This window comes from Humulus lupulus, chromosome 1 (genome assembly GCF_963169125.1).
Source record: "Humulus lupulus chromosome 1, drHumLupu1.1, whole genome shotgun sequence".
Taxonomy (NCBI): domain Eukaryota; kingdom Viridiplantae; phylum Streptophyta; class Magnoliopsida; order Rosales; family Cannabaceae; genus Humulus; species Humulus lupulus.
Genome location: NC_084793.1, coordinates 9,517,000 through 9,540,052, shown reverse-complemented (window position 1 = coordinate 9,540,052; position 23,053 = coordinate 9,517,000). Strand labels below are relative to the sequence as shown.

At 32.3% G+C, this 23,053-nt stretch overlaps 2 protein-coding genes across 2 annotated transcripts; one reads left to right on the top strand and one right to left on the bottom strand.

Moving 5' to 3' along the window:
• Positions 1–344: 344 nt before the first annotated feature.
• Positions 345–2,225, top strand: LOC133812789 (LOB domain-containing protein 16). The gene is made up of 2 exons (XM_062246642.1): positions 345–1,533; positions 1,648–2,225. Exons 1-2 carry the CDS (start codon positions 1,234–1,236, stop codon positions 2,077–2,079), a joined length of 732 nt encoding a protein of 243 aa, XP_062102626.1. The 5' UTR covers positions 345–1,233; the 3' UTR covers positions 2,080–2,225.
• Positions 2,226–12,578: 10,353 nt separating this feature from the next.
• Positions 12,579–13,435, bottom strand: LOC133834656 (LOB domain-containing protein 29-like). The gene is made up of 2 exons (XM_062264366.1): positions 13,157–13,435; positions 12,579–13,058 (listed from the first exon to the last, which is right to left on the bottom strand). Exons 1-2 carry the CDS (start codon positions 13,433–13,435, stop codon positions 12,579–12,581), a joined length of 759 nt encoding a protein of 252 aa, XP_062120350.1.
• Positions 13,436–23,053: the final 9,618 nt, after the last annotated feature.

Below are 23,053 nucleotides of genomic sequence, written 5' to 3'. Positions count from 1 at the left end.
AAACAACGCTGGAAAAAGAGGCCAATAAAGAGAGGCCATTGAGTAAAGGCAACAACGGCCATGGATAGTGTTATTTAATGGGATTTCTATGGTCATCAAATTTTCAAGGTCATCAACGAGAAAGGTCTAAACTATTTTGCCACTTAATGAGTTGATGTGCATTCTGAAAAAAAAAATGATGGCCTCACTTAAAAGTAGTCTCAATTGTTGCCACTTAATGAGTTGTTTATTGTTATTATATACATTTATTTTGTCCTAACTCACTTTATTAAAAACCTTCGGCTTCAGGTACATATTAATCTAGAAGATTAGGACTACTACTACTTTTACTTTGCCTTGTTTTATTATTTCACTAACTTGAGAACCCTTGCAGATGCGTTTGGACCAACTTTAATTCCATGAAAGTAGTAATCAACATTTTCAATTTTCTTCGGTTTTAATCAAACAACTCATCTAGAATTAGTAATAATAATAAACCACATTATAATAAATGTTCATATTTTTGGTTTGTAATTAAATTATTTATATATATATGCCGAAGGGTGTATATCCAAATTAGTGGTTGTCGGTAGGCGTTTACGCATAAGCCACTCAAACTCAAACAACTCCACACACAAAACGACAAGCAGCAGCAGTTCCCAGGTGCGGCGTTCGGCGGAAAATTTCACACAAACTCACCAATTCAAACCCAAAAACTCAAACTCAACAATAACAAAAGAAAAAAAAAAGAAAAAAGAATAACAATAATATCAAACTAAGCAAAATAACAATACGAAACTAAAGTCGGTCTACCCCATTAAAAAAATGTTCCCTGTAAACCCTGCACAATGGGCCTTCATTGTTTCCCATTCTTCTTTTTACTTTTGCTTTGCTTTTGCCTAATGCCTACCCTTATATAAGAACCCCTCCACCACTTTCTGCTCCTTAACCACAATAGTTATATTTTTATATATATATATTTATACACATATAGTTATTAAGTTATATATATGTAATGATATGCCCCACTCCACTGAACCCACCTCCCCATTTATCATATTATTCCCTTTAACACAATTTTAAGTTTGAGGTTGCACCGTTTCCTAGTATATCCGTGTGCCTCAAAATTTTTAATATAACTACTTTCTTACTCTTCTCCAAAGCACTCTCTCTTTAGATCATAATAATAACAACTAGTACTACTAGAAGCAGTAGTAGTAATATAGTATATAATATATAGTATAGTCTCTCTAGATGGCTTCGGCGACTACTGGGACCGGTTCAGCAGGGTCACCGTGCGGTGCGTGCAAGTTCCTTCGGCGGAAGTGCGCCGCCGACTGCATATTCGCCCCATACTTCTGCTCGGAGCAAGGCCCTGCTCGGTTCGCCGCCATACACAAAGTGTTCGGAGCTAGCAATGTGTCTAAGCTCTTGTTACACGTGCCGGTTCCTGATCGCTGTGAAGCTGTGGTTACCATTGCCTACGAAGCTCAAGCCAGGATTAGAGACCCTGTTTATGGCTGCGTTGCTCACATTTTTGCCCTGCAACAACAGGTACTGAAATATTGTAACTTTTTTGATAATTTTTTGGAAAATGATCTCTATTTATATATATATATATATACATCAACATCAACATCACATGTAATATGTATATATATATGATAGGTGGCATGTCTGCAAGCACAACTGGTGCAAGCGAAGGCTCAACTAGCTCAAAGTTATAATGATCATTCAAGGAGTAGTACTACTCATCATCATTTAGAGAACAACATTATGAATCAGTATGGATCATCATCAGCAACGAATAACTTGTATCTCAACAATAATAGTAATAGTACTTACGTGAACAACTACCCAATTTCGCCTCAGAGCTCGCTGGACTCAGTGGACCAAAACGGTAGTGATTTGATGATGAACGGCGGTGGCGGTGGCGGCCGCGGCGCTCATCATCAGGAGATAGAAAGCGGCAGATCAGTAGTTTCAGCTGAGGATTATTACCTTGTCCAAGCTGCTGCTGCTGCTTGTTCGAGGAAGAGACCAAGCAATGGTGAGTTGGGTGAGCTTCATGCTCTAGCCCTTAGAATGATGAGGAATTAGCTAGAGATTGAATTGAGTTTTGATGTTCATATATGATAGATGATTATCATGATATTGATCAACGATCGATATTGATTCATGATGATGATCATGATCGAGAGCTGTACTGTACGCCCCAGATGAATGAATTAATGTATATATACTAAGAGACCTTATTCTACGATCCATCCATCTTAAAAAAAAGTTGCCAATTACAGTTTTTTCATGAGTCAAAATTACACGTTTTTTCTTTCTTTTTCTCAAATAAAATATTATTAATTAGGATATATGTATTTATTGGCGAAATAGAATATGATTTTATAAAATTAAAACTTTTCATAATTTTTTACAAGTGGTATTTTTTTTAACCCGATATCTTGTGGAATCAATACACCCAACACTTTGGTTTGAAAAGTTAATTTATAAAAAATAACTGTTAAACCCGTCAATTTTCAGTGCAAAAACACTCATTAGTGAGCTATATATTACACACTCTTTCAAGAGTAACTGCTGAAAACTATTTTTCAAAATTTCATTAATTAAAAAAAATCTATTTTACCGATTACGCACTCATTTATATATATATAAATATATTCATTGATAAATATCTTGATGAAAGTAGCTGAGTAGCTTTAGTATTACAAGTTACTCCATCTCTTTTGTCACATATATAGCTAGTGGGTTTAATACTAAAGCTATAGTAATTCTTATAGGTATATAATACTAATATTGGTTAATTATTGCAACTTAGGAAGATAATATAGTTTTTTTTACTTAAACGGCAATAATAGAGACGACACTACCCACACAAATGTATATATTTATTTTGATAATATGCCAAGCAAAAACTTGGAATCTGGAGTAGTATATCTTGATTTGTTTTTATATATATATATATATATATTTATATGTACTATTCTTCATAGCTATCAAGTTCAACTAGCCGAATGATAAATTAGTATTGCTATTTGGTATTTTGTGCTCAACACTACAAAATATATTCGACTCTAATTAATTAACCATACTTCATAATAAATATTAAATTAAATTATATGAAATCCGATATATTAATTTCACCAGTAACTAACAATAACAATACGAGACTTTTTTGTAGTGTTTGACCAACTCGTGATCAAGTGTATGTAAAATAGCCTTTGTAATTAAATTAAATTAAGAATTAACAGACCAAGTTGAATTAATTGTGAATGAGAATCCCAAGAAGACTTTGTTTAATCTTAAGATGCATGATTGGTACCGATTGGCGCACGTCCTTATCAACACTAGATATAAACAAATACTTATTAAATATATATATGCACTCGTGCTTTTTAACTTAATAATCTTATATTTATAGTATCGGTAAATATTTAAATTAAAAAAATAATACGATTAAATTCACAGTTCACACTTATTGAAATATTATATATATATATATTATTTAGTCACTCATCTAGAGGAAAAACAATAATAATAATAATAATAATAATAATAATAATAATAATAATAATAAAGTATTAGGAATATCCTCATTATTAATACTAGCTAGAGCATTCCTTTAATATTTTGTCTCTTCTTAAAATAAAAAGGAAGCGTCACGCATTATATATTAGGGATTTTGTTTTTATGTACCTATTGTTATTTAGATAAGATTTATTGTAATTTGATGTGCTTGGCTGTTAATAATTATTAATCGTCCGATCAATCTAATAATTGATATGCGATGATTATAGAGTGAACATAGTGTATATCTCTTAACATGCATATATGTAAACATATCCATAATATATAATCAAGATTAGTTAATTAGATATACATAGAAAGTGGATTTTTTCATCCCTTTTCCTATTTGTAAAAAAGAAAAAGAAAAAGAAAAAATATTTGATTATGTACTATCTAGTGTACTCTGAGATGTATTTAGACTTTTAATAATTATTAACAGGGTAAGATTATAGTGTGAAAATAGAATGTATTTTCTAATTGGGATAAAATTCGTTCTCTACTTTTACATATAAAGATATGGTTTATTGGGAGAATAAGGTGAATATAATGTGCTCTTTAGAGGGATACATACCTAGTTATAGCTAAGTTGACATGATGAAGTTCTGGTCTGAAAATCTCTGAAGATATATATGGGGATCAGGTTTATATAAATATATATATATATATATTATGATGGATATAGTTGTTAAAAGCAAACACGCCATTAAGGGGAGTACTATACTACCTAATGGACCCACACGTTTGGGGCTTATGTCCTAATAATTAGGTTCACCTAACATGATTAATTCGTCGTTTAATCTAAATTTTTTATATATCATTACCTATCATTATGTATTCTTATACACAGACAAAATGTTCCCTTGATTGGTTACACATGGCTACATCATTAGTTAGCTTCTAATTACAAAATTGGTGCTAATTAATTCAAAAAAAAAAAAACTTAAACGTACACATTATTGTGAATTAATAAAGACAAAGAAAATTAGGAGAGAGTTCAAACTAATTAATTAAATATAATTTTAACTCTTAATTTCTTACTAATTTGAATTTATTGCTTACCATAATATATAATAATTGTCATACATATATATATAATTAATTAACACCATCATCTGTTATTAAATTAAAAGCATCTTTATCTACTAATATATATTTTTTCACTGATAGACGATTTTATTAGTGAAGAAAAAGAAGGAATAAGGTGAGGTTCCTGATTCAAATATGCATGAGATTTCTTTATTTTTGATTTATTATTGTATGCACTTGCTAATAGTATACTAGTTATATATATAATTATATAAATTATCGATGAGACGATATTCAAATCAATAGGACAATACACATATGCTAATTAATTATAGAAAAGATAGTCATAAAATCATGATATATATATATATAGATCAATTTATGTAATTTGCACTCTTATAAATATAATTAAACATGTATTGCAGTGCTAGTTCACTCTATTAAATTCTAATTATTTCATTGTTTGAAAAAAAAAGTGTTAAATGGATCGTGTCAAATATTATGAGATATGTTGGTGTAAAAAAAGTACTATTAGTATACTAGATGAATTTTCTTTAATGTTTTCTTATTAATTTGAGTTGATATATAAATATATGGGCAATTATAATATATCTATTTTTTTTTTTAATATCGGTGTATTATTTTATGTTTTTGGTACGTAGATAGTTATAATCTTATTTTGTTTTATTTTTTTTATATAATAATATACTTGTATTATAGTTATTTAGAATATCAAACAGATTTTTAGAAAATTCTGAATAATTTATGATACCGAAAATAGAGTTCAAATAACATATATGCTGCACATGTGCTTGCATTTTTTTATTTGATTGTTGAAACCCAACTATTTTAAGTTCCGTAAATCATTCAAAATTTCTTAAAAATTTGTGAGATGTTCTGAATAACTATAATATACACTGCCATATAAAAGAAATGAAATTATAATTGTCCACGTACCAAAGGAAAAAAAATACAACAATATAATGCTGCAAAAAAAAAAAAGATGGAAACATGTGTAAATTGCATGTGTAATGAAATATGGAATCAATATATGGTACTACTCTATCTAGGTGTGGAAAACAATCAAAAGACAAGATATTACAACATCATGTAAAATGACACAAGACAAGAAATAACAACATCATGACCCTGGTTTGGAGAGTAAATAAATCACATCATAATCAACCTTATTAATTATCAGTGTACTTGCAAAATTTGTACTTAATTAACGTCATTTAATCTTAAAACAACATAATTAATTATTATACAATTAATTGATCAATTGCTTCATGCCACTTATATATACATGGTAATTGAGATTGAAGATAATATATATATACACACGCACAGTACCCAAAGAACAAAGTATCTATCAAGTGGAAGATTAATTAGATTAATTAGAGGGACTGATTTAATTAATTCTTGCTTACTTCAATATTTGTGTTTATCAGGACCACTCTTTTTTAATCTGCCACCTGCGTTATATATATCGATATTTTCACACAAAGAATTATTATTATTATTTTTAAGTTTTCACACTGACTTTAAACCATCTTATTAATATTAAGTAACAAATATTAAAAATGGAGAAATAATAAACAAATATGGTAGTGTTATATTAGTCAAGTCACAGTACATTGAAGTATTCAATTCCCATGTTCTTATGTCAGTGTGGCACAAAAGCTTATTCTATATTAGTTTTGTTTGGTCAAGCGGCTTGTAACCACTTTCATACTTTGTCTATTACAGCTCTCTTTGCCATTAATAAACAAAAACATTAATAAAATATAAAATTTAAATCTTATATATATATATATATATTTGTCTCTCAGGAGATTTAAAAATTATTTTATTAAATAAATAAATACATTCCCCATTGGAGTCCATCAGTTGCACTTAAACAAAAGTGATTAATTGTTCTAAAGAAGTATTAATTAAGTGAGTAATGAGTGATGATTAGTTGAATGTGAGTTCAAGGGCCAAAAAGTTGTCGCCAAAAAGTGGAAATGAGAACAAAAAAAAGAAGACAAGAAAGTATAATTCTCAACTCTCGTGCAAAATGCATCATGTGTAACCCAAAAAAAAAAATAAGTCAAGAGCTTCAACCTAAAATTATTTTTTCGAATAATCAAAAGGGAAAATAATTACATAAATAATTTAAATATATATGTATATATATATATTTATAGATGCTTATTGCTTGAAATTAATCTTAAAGCTTTATGAAATTGCATGCGCTATATGTTTGGCAAAATTGTGACAAGTATATACCTCTTTCTCTATGTTAAAAGGTCAAATGTGCAAATACTTAAAGTCTAGCTACTAATTATGTTCTAAAAAAAGTCTACTGATTATGATTTTTTTTAGCAAACTGTGTTAAATTATATATATATATATATGAATATATATTATAGAGATGTTATGTACATATTATACATTGTTCCTATAATGGTGGCAACTAATGTCCCATTTTATGGTGGTGTTGCTGGTCTCCCTCTTTGTGAGCTGCTCGACACTTCTTTTCCTCAGGGTCATGCTGAAGTATTTTTTCAATTTTGGTATTTTTTTTTTTTCACTCAATTTATTGTAATATTCATTTGTTAAGCTTATAATTATGTGTTGTGGAAATGGTTATTTGTTGTAGTGGATGGTGGTGTTGTTTGGTTCCCTTTTTTGTGAGCTGCTCGACACTTTTTTTTTTCAGGATCATGCTGAAGTATCTCTCACTAGAATTCTAATGAAGAAGGTTAGGGTTGATCATAGTACATATTATGTACTTCATTGTAATATTTCTGAATTGTAATATGTAATTATAAAATATATATATTATAGAGATATTAAGTGAAGGAAAATTGGAGGAAAAGACAAAAATAATAATAATAGCTGGACTGAATAAATGTACATGTTTTCACACACACCACACGTGTGCAATCAAATTAATCGATGTGATTATTGGGGATTAGTATTAGTCATGAATGTGACGTACCAAATTGGACTATTTTTTATCCACAAAGTAACTGCGCCACTCATTAAAAATTAGTGGTAACATATATATAGAAAAAAGGGGAAAAAGCAATTAAATAAAAAATAAAATGAAAGAGGTTTGGTCTTCGTATAGCATTTAATATTTTGGTTTCAAATTATTGAGCTGTGTGGTGTGTGTCTTTAGTGAAAATGACCAAAGAAGATGTTTTGTATGGTTTAGGAAAAGCTTTAACCACTTTTGTATAGTTCACTGAAGAGTAATATGATTCTGTCTTCTCAATGATAGGAAAGGTTACTTTCAACTCCAATCAACACCTTAGCCTAGCTAGCTACGGTTATATATATATATATATAATAAATATAAGTAAAGTGTAATGTACGGTTGGTTAATCTTATTTATAAAATTTATTAATATTTTATTAAATTTGTATCATTATTATATAAATTTTAAATAAATAAATAATATTATATATAAAAAAATAACATAAATATATGAATAAAAAAATTAAATAAAACAATTATTTATAATTTTTATAAATATATATAATATGATAATTTTTATAATTTTTTTTAAACAATATATTGTTAATAAAAAATTAAGAATATGTATTATGTATTATTATAATGATATTTTATAATATTTAAATATATATTAATATAAGTATTAATATTTAGTTTTGTATTAAAATATTATTATTAATAATATCTTATAATATTTGAACTCATATTAATATAATTAGTAAAAAATTAAGATTACATATGATATTTTATTTTGAATTTAAATTTATATTAATATTATTATTATATGTAGTCTTATATTAAATATATATTATTATAATAATGATATTTTATAATATTTGAATTTATATTAATATAATTAGTAAATATCTATTTTTAGTTAGTTTTAAAAGTATATTTCATTAAATATTTAGATTATTTTATTAAAATTAACAAAACAAACTGTTAAAACTAAGAAATTCGGTAATCTATACTCTTATATATGTGTATATAATTAAAAAATGATTAATTAATATATTATTATATATCCCAATAAATAAATAAATTTCAATTATTAAACTTGACCTAGCTACCAATATCTAGCTAACATTTTCTCATGCTAGTACTGATCATATCTCTATGGCCTGAAATGGTAGATATAACTGCGCATGCATATGATTTTCCATGTCTGAAGAATTAATGATCTATATTTTGCCTCACGAGAGATCATTATTCACTGTACATATTGATTATATATATATATATCTATATCTATATCTATATGTATACATTCCAAGAGTTTAACAACTTAATTAATAAAGTTTAGTTTCTTAATTCAAAAATATAAACTAGTTGCTGCTGACCACAAATTTTATTGAATGAAAATAGATAACGATATATATAGAGATCGAAATATATAGTCGTTTTTGCTCTTTGTTGGTCTATTCTCATTTTTCTTTTTCCTTTTCATATCATTATTGCTCTTTCTCTCAATGCATATATAATATAACAGATAATTAAAGAGTTAATAAAACCTTATTTAAGCTCTTAAGATAGCTCAAATCTTATTTTAGTACATGACTTTTAGATGTTTTCGATTTGATCCTCAGATTATATTTTTTTTCCCCTCAAAATTATTCCATATAACATTTAAATATCAAATCCTACCATTCTGTTTTCTCATAAATTGTATAAACACAGTTAAAGTTGATAGATAAATAAAAATATGATTCATCAAAATATCATAATGCAACGTTTGATGAAGTACATTTATACTGCTATATAAAGCAAAAGAGAAAACACAAAGACATATATATAAATATACATATATGTGTTTTATATTGTTTAAAGATCAATTTTATGAAATTAATATAATAATTGAGAATGAATTGTTATCAAGAGAAACTAGAACTTGGGACAGAAAAGAGTTGATATTTTGATTGATATAAGAAATGTATTACAAAGATATAGTTTTGCATTCCTTTTATTATTTTTAGTTTTAGAAATTGGAATGGCCAATTGGAGGGTTGGATTGAGCTTTTGAATATTGGATCTCTATTCTCTTTCTCTTAATGGATCTACAATATGTACACATAAATATATATGGGCCTAATTCCACCACTTTCCACTATTCCCTTAAATCTCCCTTTCTCATCATGATCGATCGATATATATGTCAAGTTATATATATTTTATATCCAAAAATTAGACATTTCTTTGCATTTTTGTAATCAAGTCATCAAATTCCAAATGAGGATTATTACTTAATAAAATCATCATAAATAATTCAGAAATTAAAATGATTATAAATATACATATAGTACTAGATATTTATTTATTTATATATGTGCTTTTGTTGTGTTATAATTAATTTTGTATTTTAATGTTCATGATATATAACCTTGGGTTAGTATATATACTTTAGTAAAGTAAATATTCTTTCAAGAAAAAGTAATCAGAATATTTATTATTTTAGTGTTCAAAAGACCGGTTTCTAGGAATAATGCACCACTTGGCATGGACAAAGACTTAGTTAATAATTAAAATTTCTATGCATTAAAATTCTTTGTTACTTAAAGAAGGGCATATCAATGTTTATTCTCTTTCAAAAGAATTGATATGTGCATATACTTGTGGTACAGCAAGCATAAGAACATATAATGTAAAGCATTTTTATGTAATAATAAAAATAATAAAGTAGTGTGTACTTTTTATTATGTGGCCAAAGGTTCTGCCTATATATATGTTATATAAATATATATATATATATATAACACCAAAGAAGTTGTACTGAATTCAGCGTAATTGTAATATACATCATTAGTGTACATATTAATGTAATGACTTTTGTGTAATTTATCAGATTATGGCTGTCAAATATATAAATATATATATATATATGTTGGATTAAAGATCATATATAATATATAGTCTAATATATAACACACTTATTATATATCAAACTATATATTAAGTTATTCACCAATCTAATGCATATTCTAATTATATTTGCTGAAATTAATAGGCACATAATTTATGTATAGAAGTGGAAATTGTCAATATAAGAAATTACACTCAACCTGTTGTATATATATATTTTAATAATTAATTAGCTGGAACTCTTTTGTAAACCATAAGAGAAACCTATTAAAATCATTAATTATTATCTGAAAAACATAACCTCGATCGATATATAGAATATTAATACTAGTTTAGTGGATCAATGTTGAAAATATGCTAGTGTGATGTATATCCTGTCTATAGTTATACAATTTATTAACAATATATATGTGAAGATCACATGCATGCGTGTAATATTTCCATTTCGTACTGGTGAGATTCAATTAATATTCCAATATATATATATATATACTCACATATATCAGGGAGTCATATATATATATAGTGACATATGTATATAATTTGATGTATGATGATATATCATCACATTATAAGCAGAACAAGCCTATGGATTCCTGTTATATCAAGATTAATCTTTAAGCCAAAGATGCATATGCACATGTAATAAATCTTCAATAATATAACTGAATAATTGATACATGTATCCGGAGAACAACATATATACATTCATATATATATATATAATGAATATGAATACACATATATATTCACTACTCACGCAATAATTTTTTTACACTACTTTAGAATAACTAATTATGACAAAGTTTGGGTGATCAAACTTGCATGAAAGCTGTTTCATCAGATTCAAGTTCAACATATATATGAATAAATACAAAACAAATATGTAAACTAATTCATGTATTGAAGTGCTAAAATATAATAGTTTTGAGTAGTATTTGCTAAAGAAATAGTTGCATAATTAATAATCATATTCAGTCATTATATATAAGATATATATGAATTTCATAACTTATGAGTGAAATAAAAAGATATTACATCAATTAAATTTTTGCAGAAGAACTGATAATAATTGCGAAAAATGAGCATCTTTATGAGTGTTGGAGCCGTGTATATATATATATACATATACATATATATATATATGTAGTGCAGGATGATTGGAGTTATTGTGGATCTATACCTTTCTAATGCTAACATACACAATTTCATTTTGTTTTCTGGTGCAATATATGTATGTACATGTATATATATATTTCAAATGCTTATATATATGTTGCAAAAGAAAAAAAAAGAAATATAATAGATATATATATATATATATATATACAAAACATAAATTAAACCTAGATCCCATCAAATTAATCTGTATACATACACCCTCTGATTGATGAGTAAGTATTAAGTAGTAGCAGGGATCGATCGATCGTTTTCTTCAGACCAATATGCTAATTAATGTATAAATATAATAGTGGATTTGATCATCTGCAACATATATGATTGATTTGTCAATCATGAAATGAAAGTATATATGTGCTAATAAAAAAAAGCAACTTGTATATATATATATATATAATATGATCATTGGCGAAAAGCTGTTGTCTTAGGCCTCTCTGAAAATCTCTAGCTAGCTAGCTAGGTATACATATATATATATATATATACATATAACAAAGACACAATACCATCAGCTGAAATCAGAGACAGATCTTACTCTGAAGTTGTCAGAGAATTACAATAAATATATATCCAATGATTCATTTCTGTCCTAGTTGATCTGATTCCACATTAGATTCTACTCTTTCCCCAAAGATTATACTAGCTGAATATCTAACTAATTAATAATTAAGGAGAAAGAAAAACATATATAATATATACTACTTTTATTGTAACAGGATATATATATATATATATGGATACTAGGGTTTCCAGTAGTTCTATAAACATTACAATTTCTAGGGTTCCTAGAGCTAGCTTTATTTTATATAGCAACAAAAAAAAGTGCATATATATAATTTTAATAATTCAGAGCATTCATTCAACAGCATAATATTAATAATCATCAAAAATGAAAAAGTGGCTTCTTCATCACCGATCGTAATAATTATCATGATGATCATCATCTTATTCCTTCATGAATTCTGGACCATTGATTGAAGCTCATCGGAATATTCCTGAAAAGCCCCCCATGGCCTGTAATAGTAATTTGGTTGCATTATTGATTCAAAAGAAGACATCGAAAAGGAATTATTAGTCTCTTCAAAGCTTCCATAACAGATATTCTCATGATGATTATCTGGGATAATTTGGTCAACTTTATTATAATGATTCCCTGATGAATTAGGGTTTGGATTTATAATCAGTACCCCATTTTTATCGTTGTACGCCATAGCTGTCCCAGCTGCACTAGTACTATAATTACTGCTCAACTTTGGACTTTCCATTTCAAACCAACCATAATCATGATCATCGTCCCAAGATTCAACTTTTCCACTGAATTTTCCATTATTAGGGTTTACTGTTCCGGATCCATTGTTGAAGCTTTGACTTCTTTGAGACGAGGCTAATTGTAATTCCTTCAGGGTAGCCAACTGTGCTTGTAAGTTAACCACCTGCCATAGTCAAAGATTAAATTCAACTCTATAAAGTAGCTAGCTAGTAACACAGTTTTTATGATTATTAGGGTTTTCAAATATATGTATATATGTACCTGTTGTTGAAGAGCAAATATATGAGAAACGCAGCCATAGATGGGATCTTGAAGCCTTGCTTGAGCTTCGTAGGAGATGGTCACCGCAGCCTCACAGCGGTCAGTCACCGGCAGGTGAGCAAGAAGCTTCGACACATTGCTTGCCCCAAAAACCTTATGAATGGCTGCAAAATGAGTTGCTCCCTGTTCATGGCAGAAATAAGGTGCAAATATACAGCCATTAATGCATTTTCTTCTCAAGAATTTGCAGGCTCCACAGGGAGAACCAAAACCAGTCATCTTGATATTAGTGGAAGATGATGATGACTGATTCTTTTTGTGTGGCTGTTTTTCTTACAGAGAAGGGCTAATTTGTTTGTTTTGGTGGTTTTGTTTTCTCTATCTCTGCTATATATGTGCAAAGCATTATAATCTGATGATGATGAGTTTAATTAAGAGAGGGAATTAATATATAATACGTATTATTGAATTTTTAATTACAACAGGTCCCCTTTATGGGATACAGATTTCAGTATTTTTATCATTATTTTCCTTTTATAAGCAGACACACTATTTCATCACCTATCTTAATTTTTTTTTAATAATTTGAAATGTTATTCCGTTCACCATGCTTATATATACGACAAAAGACCTATACATGTATATATATATCACAGAAACCAAACCAGTTTCTCTGCTGATTTTTTATAATAATTGGATTAATTATTTAAATGTATATACTTGATAATTAATTTTTGCATAAATAAATATATCTTATTATAAAAGCACATTAATTTTTCTGTTGAATGTGATAACTAGATTTAATACTGCTATATGAGAACTAACTTATAGTTGTTGACCAAAATTTGATGCTAAATTGTAATGGGTAAGTGAACTATACAGTTATACGTATAATAGCCTTCTATTAATTAATTTATTTTTTCCCCATGTAGTAAGGAATTCAATAATGTTACAATCACTCAGTATAAAATTAATTACCACTATATATACTTATCTACACACTATATATATTGAAGATTTATACTTTTTTGGACCCTATATTTTGTCTCATTATCTGTTTGGACCCTGTGTTTTGACAAATTTATTTTTGGACCATGTGTTATGTAAAATGGTTCAAATAAACCCTTAAACCCAATTTTGATGAAGAACAAAATTGAATATAACAACGCAGTTGTTAGGAAAAATGATTCTATTTTTGTTTTAAATTGTTAGTTTGGTGAAATATTTGTAATTTTAGCTCAGAAAACTTTGACCAAAATCTAGTTTAGGACTCTATTTGAACCATTTTACAAAATACAGAGTCCAAAAAATCATTTATCAAAACATAGGGTCCAATCAAATAATTGAGCAAAACATATGGTCCAAAAATGTATAAGAACTTGTGAAAATGTATGTAGTAAGAATATAGCTAGTAATCCTTCAAATGAGGGGAAAAATGATATGTGGCTGGTAAAAAATGTTCATGTATTTGTTACCTATATCATGTGTTCATGCATATATATATATTATTATTAATAATGCATATTCTCAAATATTTGATTTGTAGTAATTTAGTTTATTTTTATATAGCATGTATTTTATCAAAGTTACCACCATTTTTATATAGGTGTGTTATATCCAAACACACCTAAAAGTGATGACTTTAGGACTTCAAAGCTCTTCCAAAGCCATGCCAAACAAAGCCAAAGTATCATATATCTACTATATTTAGTCATCATTTTTTTAAAATCGTAATTAATTATTTGAATACATTTATTATGTACCAACTCTAGGTCTAATTTTATAGGGCATAAAATGGTTTGATTTATTATTATTAAATCACTTACATATTTGCAGGTCTGAACTGGCCAAAAAAACAAATTTAAAAAGAGATCGATTGTAATGCCCTACTAATCCTGGGTCATTACACTATGTGTTTAAAATGATGCTTCACTCGTTAAGCGAGTCATTTGGACTCAAAAATGTAATTGAAATTAATTAAAGGTTTAAGTATTGAAAATTTTGGTCAAAAGGTATACACATTTCCACTAAACCTTTGAACGTATACAAGGGATCCCAAAGAGAGTTTTAAACAAAATATAATTACAACAAAAGTTACAAAAATAGCTAGCCTTAGCGGCAAAATTGAACCTGTACTCTAAGTCCTTCAAAATATCTCGACTGTGCATGGCGGCCGAGCAGACCGAATTTGTAGGCGTCGCTTTAAAGCCCTCCAACTCATGGTGGCCAAACTTTCCCCTTTCCTCTGCATCATAGAGCACTCGTGAGCCAAGACCCAACAAGAAAACCAACATGGCATAGCAAATACAAGCTTCAAAGGTAATAAACAATTCATTCAACAAATAAATCATTTACATGGTGCGGAATGAGTGTGTACGATACCCCCATAGTGGCCCCGCCAACACGACCTACATTTTGCATGATTATCACCCAATATGGTCAATAGTGTTCAATCACAAACAATTCATATTGCAAACAGATGCAACATATATAATTATAAAACATGGGTACATAACCCTAATTATATTCCTGGCACGATTATGCATTCATAGGACGGGGCCAATGCCCTACTCTCAGTGCATGTGCCAGCTTTCTTACCTCAAGACCTGCGTAGAATACATAACGACCTCGAGTGCGATCATTTTCCCTAGCCCTGCAAAAACCCTAGCTAGTCACAACATAAATGGTACACTTATTAGGGACTAAGTCTAATGACGGGCTCCAAAATTAAACCCTAGCTCTTAGGACCTCTAATTTCATACAACGGGGTAATGGAGTCGTCTTCTGAGCCCCCAAGTTGACCTCCAAATCGAATCCTAGAAACCTCGGGCTAAATTCCCAAAATTCAGAAAATCACGTTTTATGGGCAACTAGCGCGGCCGCGCTAGCCCTAACGCGGTTGTACTATCAGAAAAATTCGAGTTTCTAAGGCTCTGGCGTGGTCGCGCTAAGTCCCTAGAAACGACATCGCGAGCCCAAATTTTGCCCCAATTCCACATGCGATTTCATATCGAAATCTCACGACGCAAACCAGATTTTTGCAGATTTCAACCATAAATTTCGACTTCAAATCAGAAGAGAAACCTACACCCAACCTTAAAACACTCATAATTCATTCAATAACACATCAAAACCGCAATATTGCAAGTTTAGGGTTCTAAACCCACTTTTATCCCAATCTGAGAATTCAACCTCAATTTCATGAAGATTAATGGAAATTGAAGTTGCATATCAATTCATAAACGCATTCCTCTCCTTAATCTATCCATTTAAATAGTCCAAAACATAAATTAAAAAAAAACTAACTAAAACCCCAAATTTGCGTTATGAACATTAAGAACAAAGCGATACCTTCAAAAACCACTTACCTTGTTCCAAATTTGAAAATTCAAACTGAATTGAAGCCTTGATAGTTTTGAAATCCCTTCCTTGAGCTCACTTTTCCCCTAGCAATCCTCAAAATTCCAAGTTTTAATCTAGCTTGGGGGAGCTTTTAGATAATTCTCACTCTTGAAAAAGAGAAACACTTAGAAGAAAGAAGGAAGGCAACCAAAAAAATGAGTAAGATAAAGATCCAGTTGCCTTTGCCCATTTTTCACTAATTAATAGGTCAAATGACCATATTATCTCTCCATTCACTTAACGTCCAAACTATCCTTAAGGACATAATGGTCATTTAGCTTAAAATTTCCACTAACCCTCAAATTTCACCACTAATTCCCAATAACCAACTAAAGCATCAATCATAGCTATTTCACCAATTAATTTCACTCTGCCAATACTCGTAAATGGTTAAAAATTCCCAAAATACCCCTTGGCTCGACTCGAGTCGGGTATTTATCCCCATTGTGACTTTTCCGCTAAAATTGTTTGAAAGGATCCACTCATGACGAATATCACATATATCCACATAAAAATGTGGCCTTAAGCACATAATACATAAAGATTACAAATATACCATCAACGGGTCAAAATTACGAAAATGCTCATTTTAATAAAAACGGGTGTTTAAACACATCTAATACACATGATCATGCATACTTAATCATATAATCATATAATTCACATAATGACCTCACATGCCCTCCCGATACGCTAATCAAAGCACTTAATTCTATTAGAAGGCTCGGGATACTACAAGAAAATGATTCTACATCGACGACATCTATTGCGACGACAGTAAAGTCATTGCTACATGTAGTTGAATTCCACGAATTTTTTTTTAATTATTTGAAATAAATTAGCTACAACGACAACATCCAACATCACGCCACTAGTCACCTCTAAATTCTAGGAACCCTACAGCAACAACATGTCATCGCTGTAGGGTTCCTGGAATTTGGAGGGAACACGAGACAAAGAATGAATCTACGGAGATGACCGAAACATCGTCCCTGTAGAGTTCTCGTAGAAAAAATCGAGGGAAATTTTTTGTATATAGCATCGGAGGGAAGTTGGACCGCCAAAAGTTTGTTACCAAATTTCACTACCTATAGCAACGACGTCATTGCTATAGATCCCCATTTTATCGATTGATCAGTTAAAATTTTAGTATATGGTGACGAGAAGTCGCCGTTATAGGGTCCTAGAAAAAACTGAGGGAAAGTTTACTGCAAAAAAAGTTGTCAAAAATTTCACTTCCTATAGCGACGACATGTCGTTGCTATAGCTTGGGCATGTAGTAAGCGAACTCTTCGTGTACTATTCCCTTATCTATAGCGACGACATATCGTCGCTATAGGTTAAATGAAATAGTGTGTGCCTTCTTTAGTGATGAAGATCTTATTTCCTACAGCGACGACATGTTGTCGCTATAGGATCAGGGCATAAATCCCCCAACCCGAGCCTTCTTCTTAAGATTTTCTTCTCTTTTCTCTGCAAAACCAGATCCCCACCGCCGCCCGTCGTCGATCCAACGCCCCCCATTCCGTTTCTGGCCCATTTCTTCCAAGTTTAGGTAATCTAAACCCAATTCTTATCTATTTTAGCCTTTAAAATGATTTTTTTGTTAATATATTTATGTATTTCGTGTAACGCCCTACTACTCAGGGACTGTTACACTGTGTATTTTAAATAGTGTTAAACCCGCTAAACGAATCATTTGGCCATAACCGTGTAACTAAACATGATTAATAGTTTAGGGTTAAATTTTTTGGTCAAAAGGTATAACCGTTTCACTAAAACGTTTACTTCCATACATGGGTTCCCAAACTATCATTTAAAAAAGTTAATTACAATTGAAAAGTTACAACCAGCTGACCTAAGCGGAAAAATAGGGTTTGACCCTAGTTCCTTTGAAACACCTCGGTCATGGTGGTCAAGCAGCCGCATATGTTACATCATCACCTAAGCTCTCCAACTCAAGGATGATCCAATTTCATTTTCCCCTTACATGCACCACAAAGCACCCGTGAGCCAAGACTCAGCAAGAAAACTTAAGCATGCTCATAAGAAATTATTAACACATTACCAAATCATAATAAGCATGCCTAGTAGCAATAACCCTACTCATGCATGCATACCATTCATATAAATGACTACAATGTCATATGGGGCTAATTGACCTAGATAAATGATTAATGAATCATACCGGGACCCGTTGCCCAAAATACATGATTAATGAATCATACTAGGGCCCATTTCCCAAAATACATGATTAGTGAATCATACTGGGGCTTGTTTCCAGAAATACATGATTAATGAATCATATTGGAGCCCATTGCCTAAAATACATGATTAATGAATCAAACTGGGACTCAGCACCCTAGGATATGGGACTAATAAGTCACCCTGGGGTTCTTTGCCCTATCCTCTGTATAACCAGCCTTGGAGCTGGCCCATCGTACTTGGCGCTTTAGTTTTCCCATGACCAATAGGTCGGTCAAGCGTATGATGCGCTCCTGGTTAGGCTAACCATATCGACCAGCGCTTAGAGCGCTATTGTCGCCCTTGACTTATAAGTCAATGCTTTCGACCAACACTCAGCGTGCTAATGCCGTTCTTGACTTATAACTCAAGTCTGGGGCCCAACCCTAGGATATATGACTAATAAGTCACCCGGGATCCATTGCTCTATCCTCTGTATAACAAGCCTTGGAGCTGGCCCAGTGTACTTGGCATTGAGTTTTCCACGACCATTGGGTCGGACAAGCGTATGATGCGCTCCTGGTTCGGCTGAACCATATCGACCAGCGCTCAGCACGCTATTGCCGCCCTTGACTCATAAGTCAATGCTTTTCGACCAGCGCTCAACACTATTGCCATCCTTGACTCATAAGTCAATGCTTTTCTCAATCTGATAATGTAGATAAGCATATATCATATATCAAATATCCATATACAAAGCATTAAACATGCTTAATCAACAATCACAAGCATAATCATAATCATGCACATTCTCAGAGCCCCAAGCTCTGATCAATTATATATTCAACATTCAGGCCAAGCCCTAATCACGTACATCACATATTGGGTGTATTTTTCTTACCTTTGGTCCAAGCATGAGTTAGGAATGAACGATCCTCGAGCACGATCCCGGATCCAATCCCTAGCGATAACCTAGTCACAACCATAATATAGTTACCCATCAATAATGAGCGAATAAAGGCTTCTGGATCGAGTCATAGCCTCCGGGATCTCGAATTCTACTAAAACGGGTAGTAGAATCGATCTCGAGCCCTTAGGTTTGAATTCTCATCATTAAAAACCTAAGGTGGCCAAATCTGCCCAGGCGGGCCGTGACTTGAACCTAAGAGTCGCGGCGTGTCTTGAGTTGACATTTTTACAGCGGAAATGCCCGTGCAGCACCTTGACTCCTCTGAGCCAAGGTCAGCCTTCCAACCATTCGAATAGCAATGGGCACATTTTTTGCGCGACCGTGTGCCTCTACACACTTCCATCTCTCGAACAACTCCCGTTGAATCATACTCTCAAGCATCTATGAGTGCAACCATGCATCAAGGCTATCTAGCCAAGACATTCACACTGTCCATAGGTTCTCACTATGGAAAGGAAAATCCCAACATCGATGCTCACCCTGACATTCGCAAGCCAAGGTAGCATGTGTGGCTAAGGGCCAACACCAAGCTGACGTGCCAACACCTTTCATCATGCCCCATTTGATACTATCCGAATAGCTCACGTCATAGACCAAGGACTCCCATACATCCATGGTCCAATCCTCAAGGCATCACGCCTTCATGCATGTTGGCAGGCCCTCGAGACTAGCTGCCAGACTAGTAGCACACACTGGACCTCTATCATTCTTAAGCATTGTGCACCCTTCAATGCTTGTATGCTAGCAAGTCCCACAAATGACTTCCCGTGCCATCTCGTGTCAAGACTAGTGGCCATGGTGTGCCACAACGTCCCTCAGAGGTTTGGGCCACATTCTGTGCAAGCGGCATACCAACAAGCCAAGAGAACCATACCTATAAACCTCTGGCAACACACTTAACGCACTCCTGGGGCAGCCCGGTAATGTCCATGAGTACTCCTACTAATGGAGATATATGAGTCCTCCCGTGGTTCTCATATGTCCACCCTACTAGCCCTCCTTACTAGTAGTAGCTCACTTGACGCACTTGCGCCATGGGGTGGTGGGGAGCTGACACCAGGTGCTCCCCCTACAAAGAGTCTTCTAAGCTTTTAGCCTTCTACTAGGAACATATATGATTTTTGCTTGGCAGACATATTTGGCTCTTAGCTCGCCAATTCTATGAATCTCCCAAATTCGATTGCACCATTGCATTCATTGACCCTTCAATATGGAACCTACCAAGTCCCGTCCATTTCCAGACAATATTGAAGATATTTACGAAAATGGCACTGCCGTACAAACTAGGCATCAACATGCTCATCAGCCTGCACCCTCGCGTGCGCATTTGAATGAGCACCAACCTAGCTTGTAACATGCCCTCAAGGCGGGCTGGTTACACGGTACGCCTCCCAGATAGATAGCCCCCTTGTCTGGAAATGAAGACACGGGCCGCGACTTTCCCCTGAGAGTCGCGACCCGCCTCCAAAATAGAGACCCCTTCTGTGCCTTGGGTTCACACGGGTCGCGATGCGACCCTACGAACCCAGAATTCCATTGTTTTCCTCAGCCAAATACTCACCAAAATCCTTTCCAAATAATCCCAAAATCACACCTCAGTCCCAGCACACCATTAACACTAATCCAACAACAAAACCCAAGCTATAACACACTCTAAACACCACCAAAAACACAAATCTAAAACCTTGAACTTCAAAGCAAAAGAAAACCTAAACCAAAAATAGAATTGAATCAAAACAGGGATTCGAGTTTACTTCAGCTATGGTTTGTATCCTCCTGGCTGCAACTAATCCAATCCCAAAGCCAAGCCTTGAATTCCCTTAGCTTTTACCTTCCAAAATTCCCAAGCAAAGATAAAGAGAAAAATAGGGAGAATGTACGGGGAGAGAGAGAGGGAAAGGGCTGTTCTGTTTTGGGTTTCCTACTGCTAGGGGTAAGAGTGACTAAGTCACTAATTTTGGCTCAAAATGACCCATATGCCCCTTCCCTTAAGTCTTGCCTTCATATGCCCCAATGGAAAAAATTTCATTGGTCACACATCCCGTTAATCATAATTAACGTCTTATAATTCTCATTATAAGATTTTGGCTTCATACTATGAGTCTAAGAAAAAATGAGGAAGTTAGGGTTAGGTTATCAATTAATTCATGCTTGCAAGTACGACTGTTGTTTGTTCTGGAAGGAGAATTCCCAAAAACGGATTTGTCTTGTATGCAGTGAGAGCCGATGGGTTGACAAAAACACAAAGGGGAAAAAATGTCACCCAAAAAGTGTTGCGATACTTCCATTTGACTCCTAGGCTGAAGTGTCTTTATGGTTCAAGGCATACGTCAAATGATATGACCTGGCATAGTACGGGATGGTCGAAAGAAGATGGTGTGATGCACCATCCTGTTGATGGGGGTGCTTGGAAACAATTTGATTCCAGATATCCTGATTTTTCCAAAGAACCCATAAACATTCGATTAGGTTTGGCTGCTAGTTTTAATCCATTTGGTACCATGAGTCTATCTTACAGCATGTGGCAGGTAATATTCTGCACGTATAATATGCCTTATTGGTTGTGCATGAAAAGATTCATCATTCATGTTGACCTTATTGATTCCCGGTTCGAAATCACCTGGGAAGGACATGGATGTCCTTTTTAGGCCTATGGTAGACATATTGAAGAAGTTGTGGGCTGAAGGAGTTCAAACCAGAGACGTTGAAACGAACATTGTATTCAGAATGCGTGCAACACTATTGTGGACTATCAATGATGTTCCGACCCGTAGTAGTTTGTCTGGTTGGAATGGCCAAAGATATATGACATGTCCTTCATGCGACGAAGACACTCCTTCATGTCGGGTAATTGGGAAGACGACTTATGTAGGTCAAAGAAGGTTCTTATCTTCTACGCATAAGTGGAGGAAGAGTCTCTTGTTTGATGAGAATTATTAAAAAGGACATCCTCCAAGAAAATTCAGTAGTCAAGATATACTCGAACAATTAGCGCATGTTCCAGATCGTTTGCTGGGTAAACATGTCAGTTTCGGGGGTGTGAAAAGAAAGCAAGATCCAAAAGAGCTTAATTGGAGTAAAAATAGTATTTTCTTTAAACTTAATTACTGGTCTGAACTTGAACTGAAGCACAATTTAGATGTGATGCATGTAGAGAAAAATGTTTTCGATAGTTTACTCGGTACTTTTCTTATGAATGAGAAATCTAAAGACACCACCAACGCACGGGCAGACTTGAGAATTGGGGTATCCAAGAAGAGTTGCACCTCAAGGAAGATAGTACGAAGTTGATCAAACCACAACCTATGTACTCTTTCACACCGGATGATAGACGATTTTTT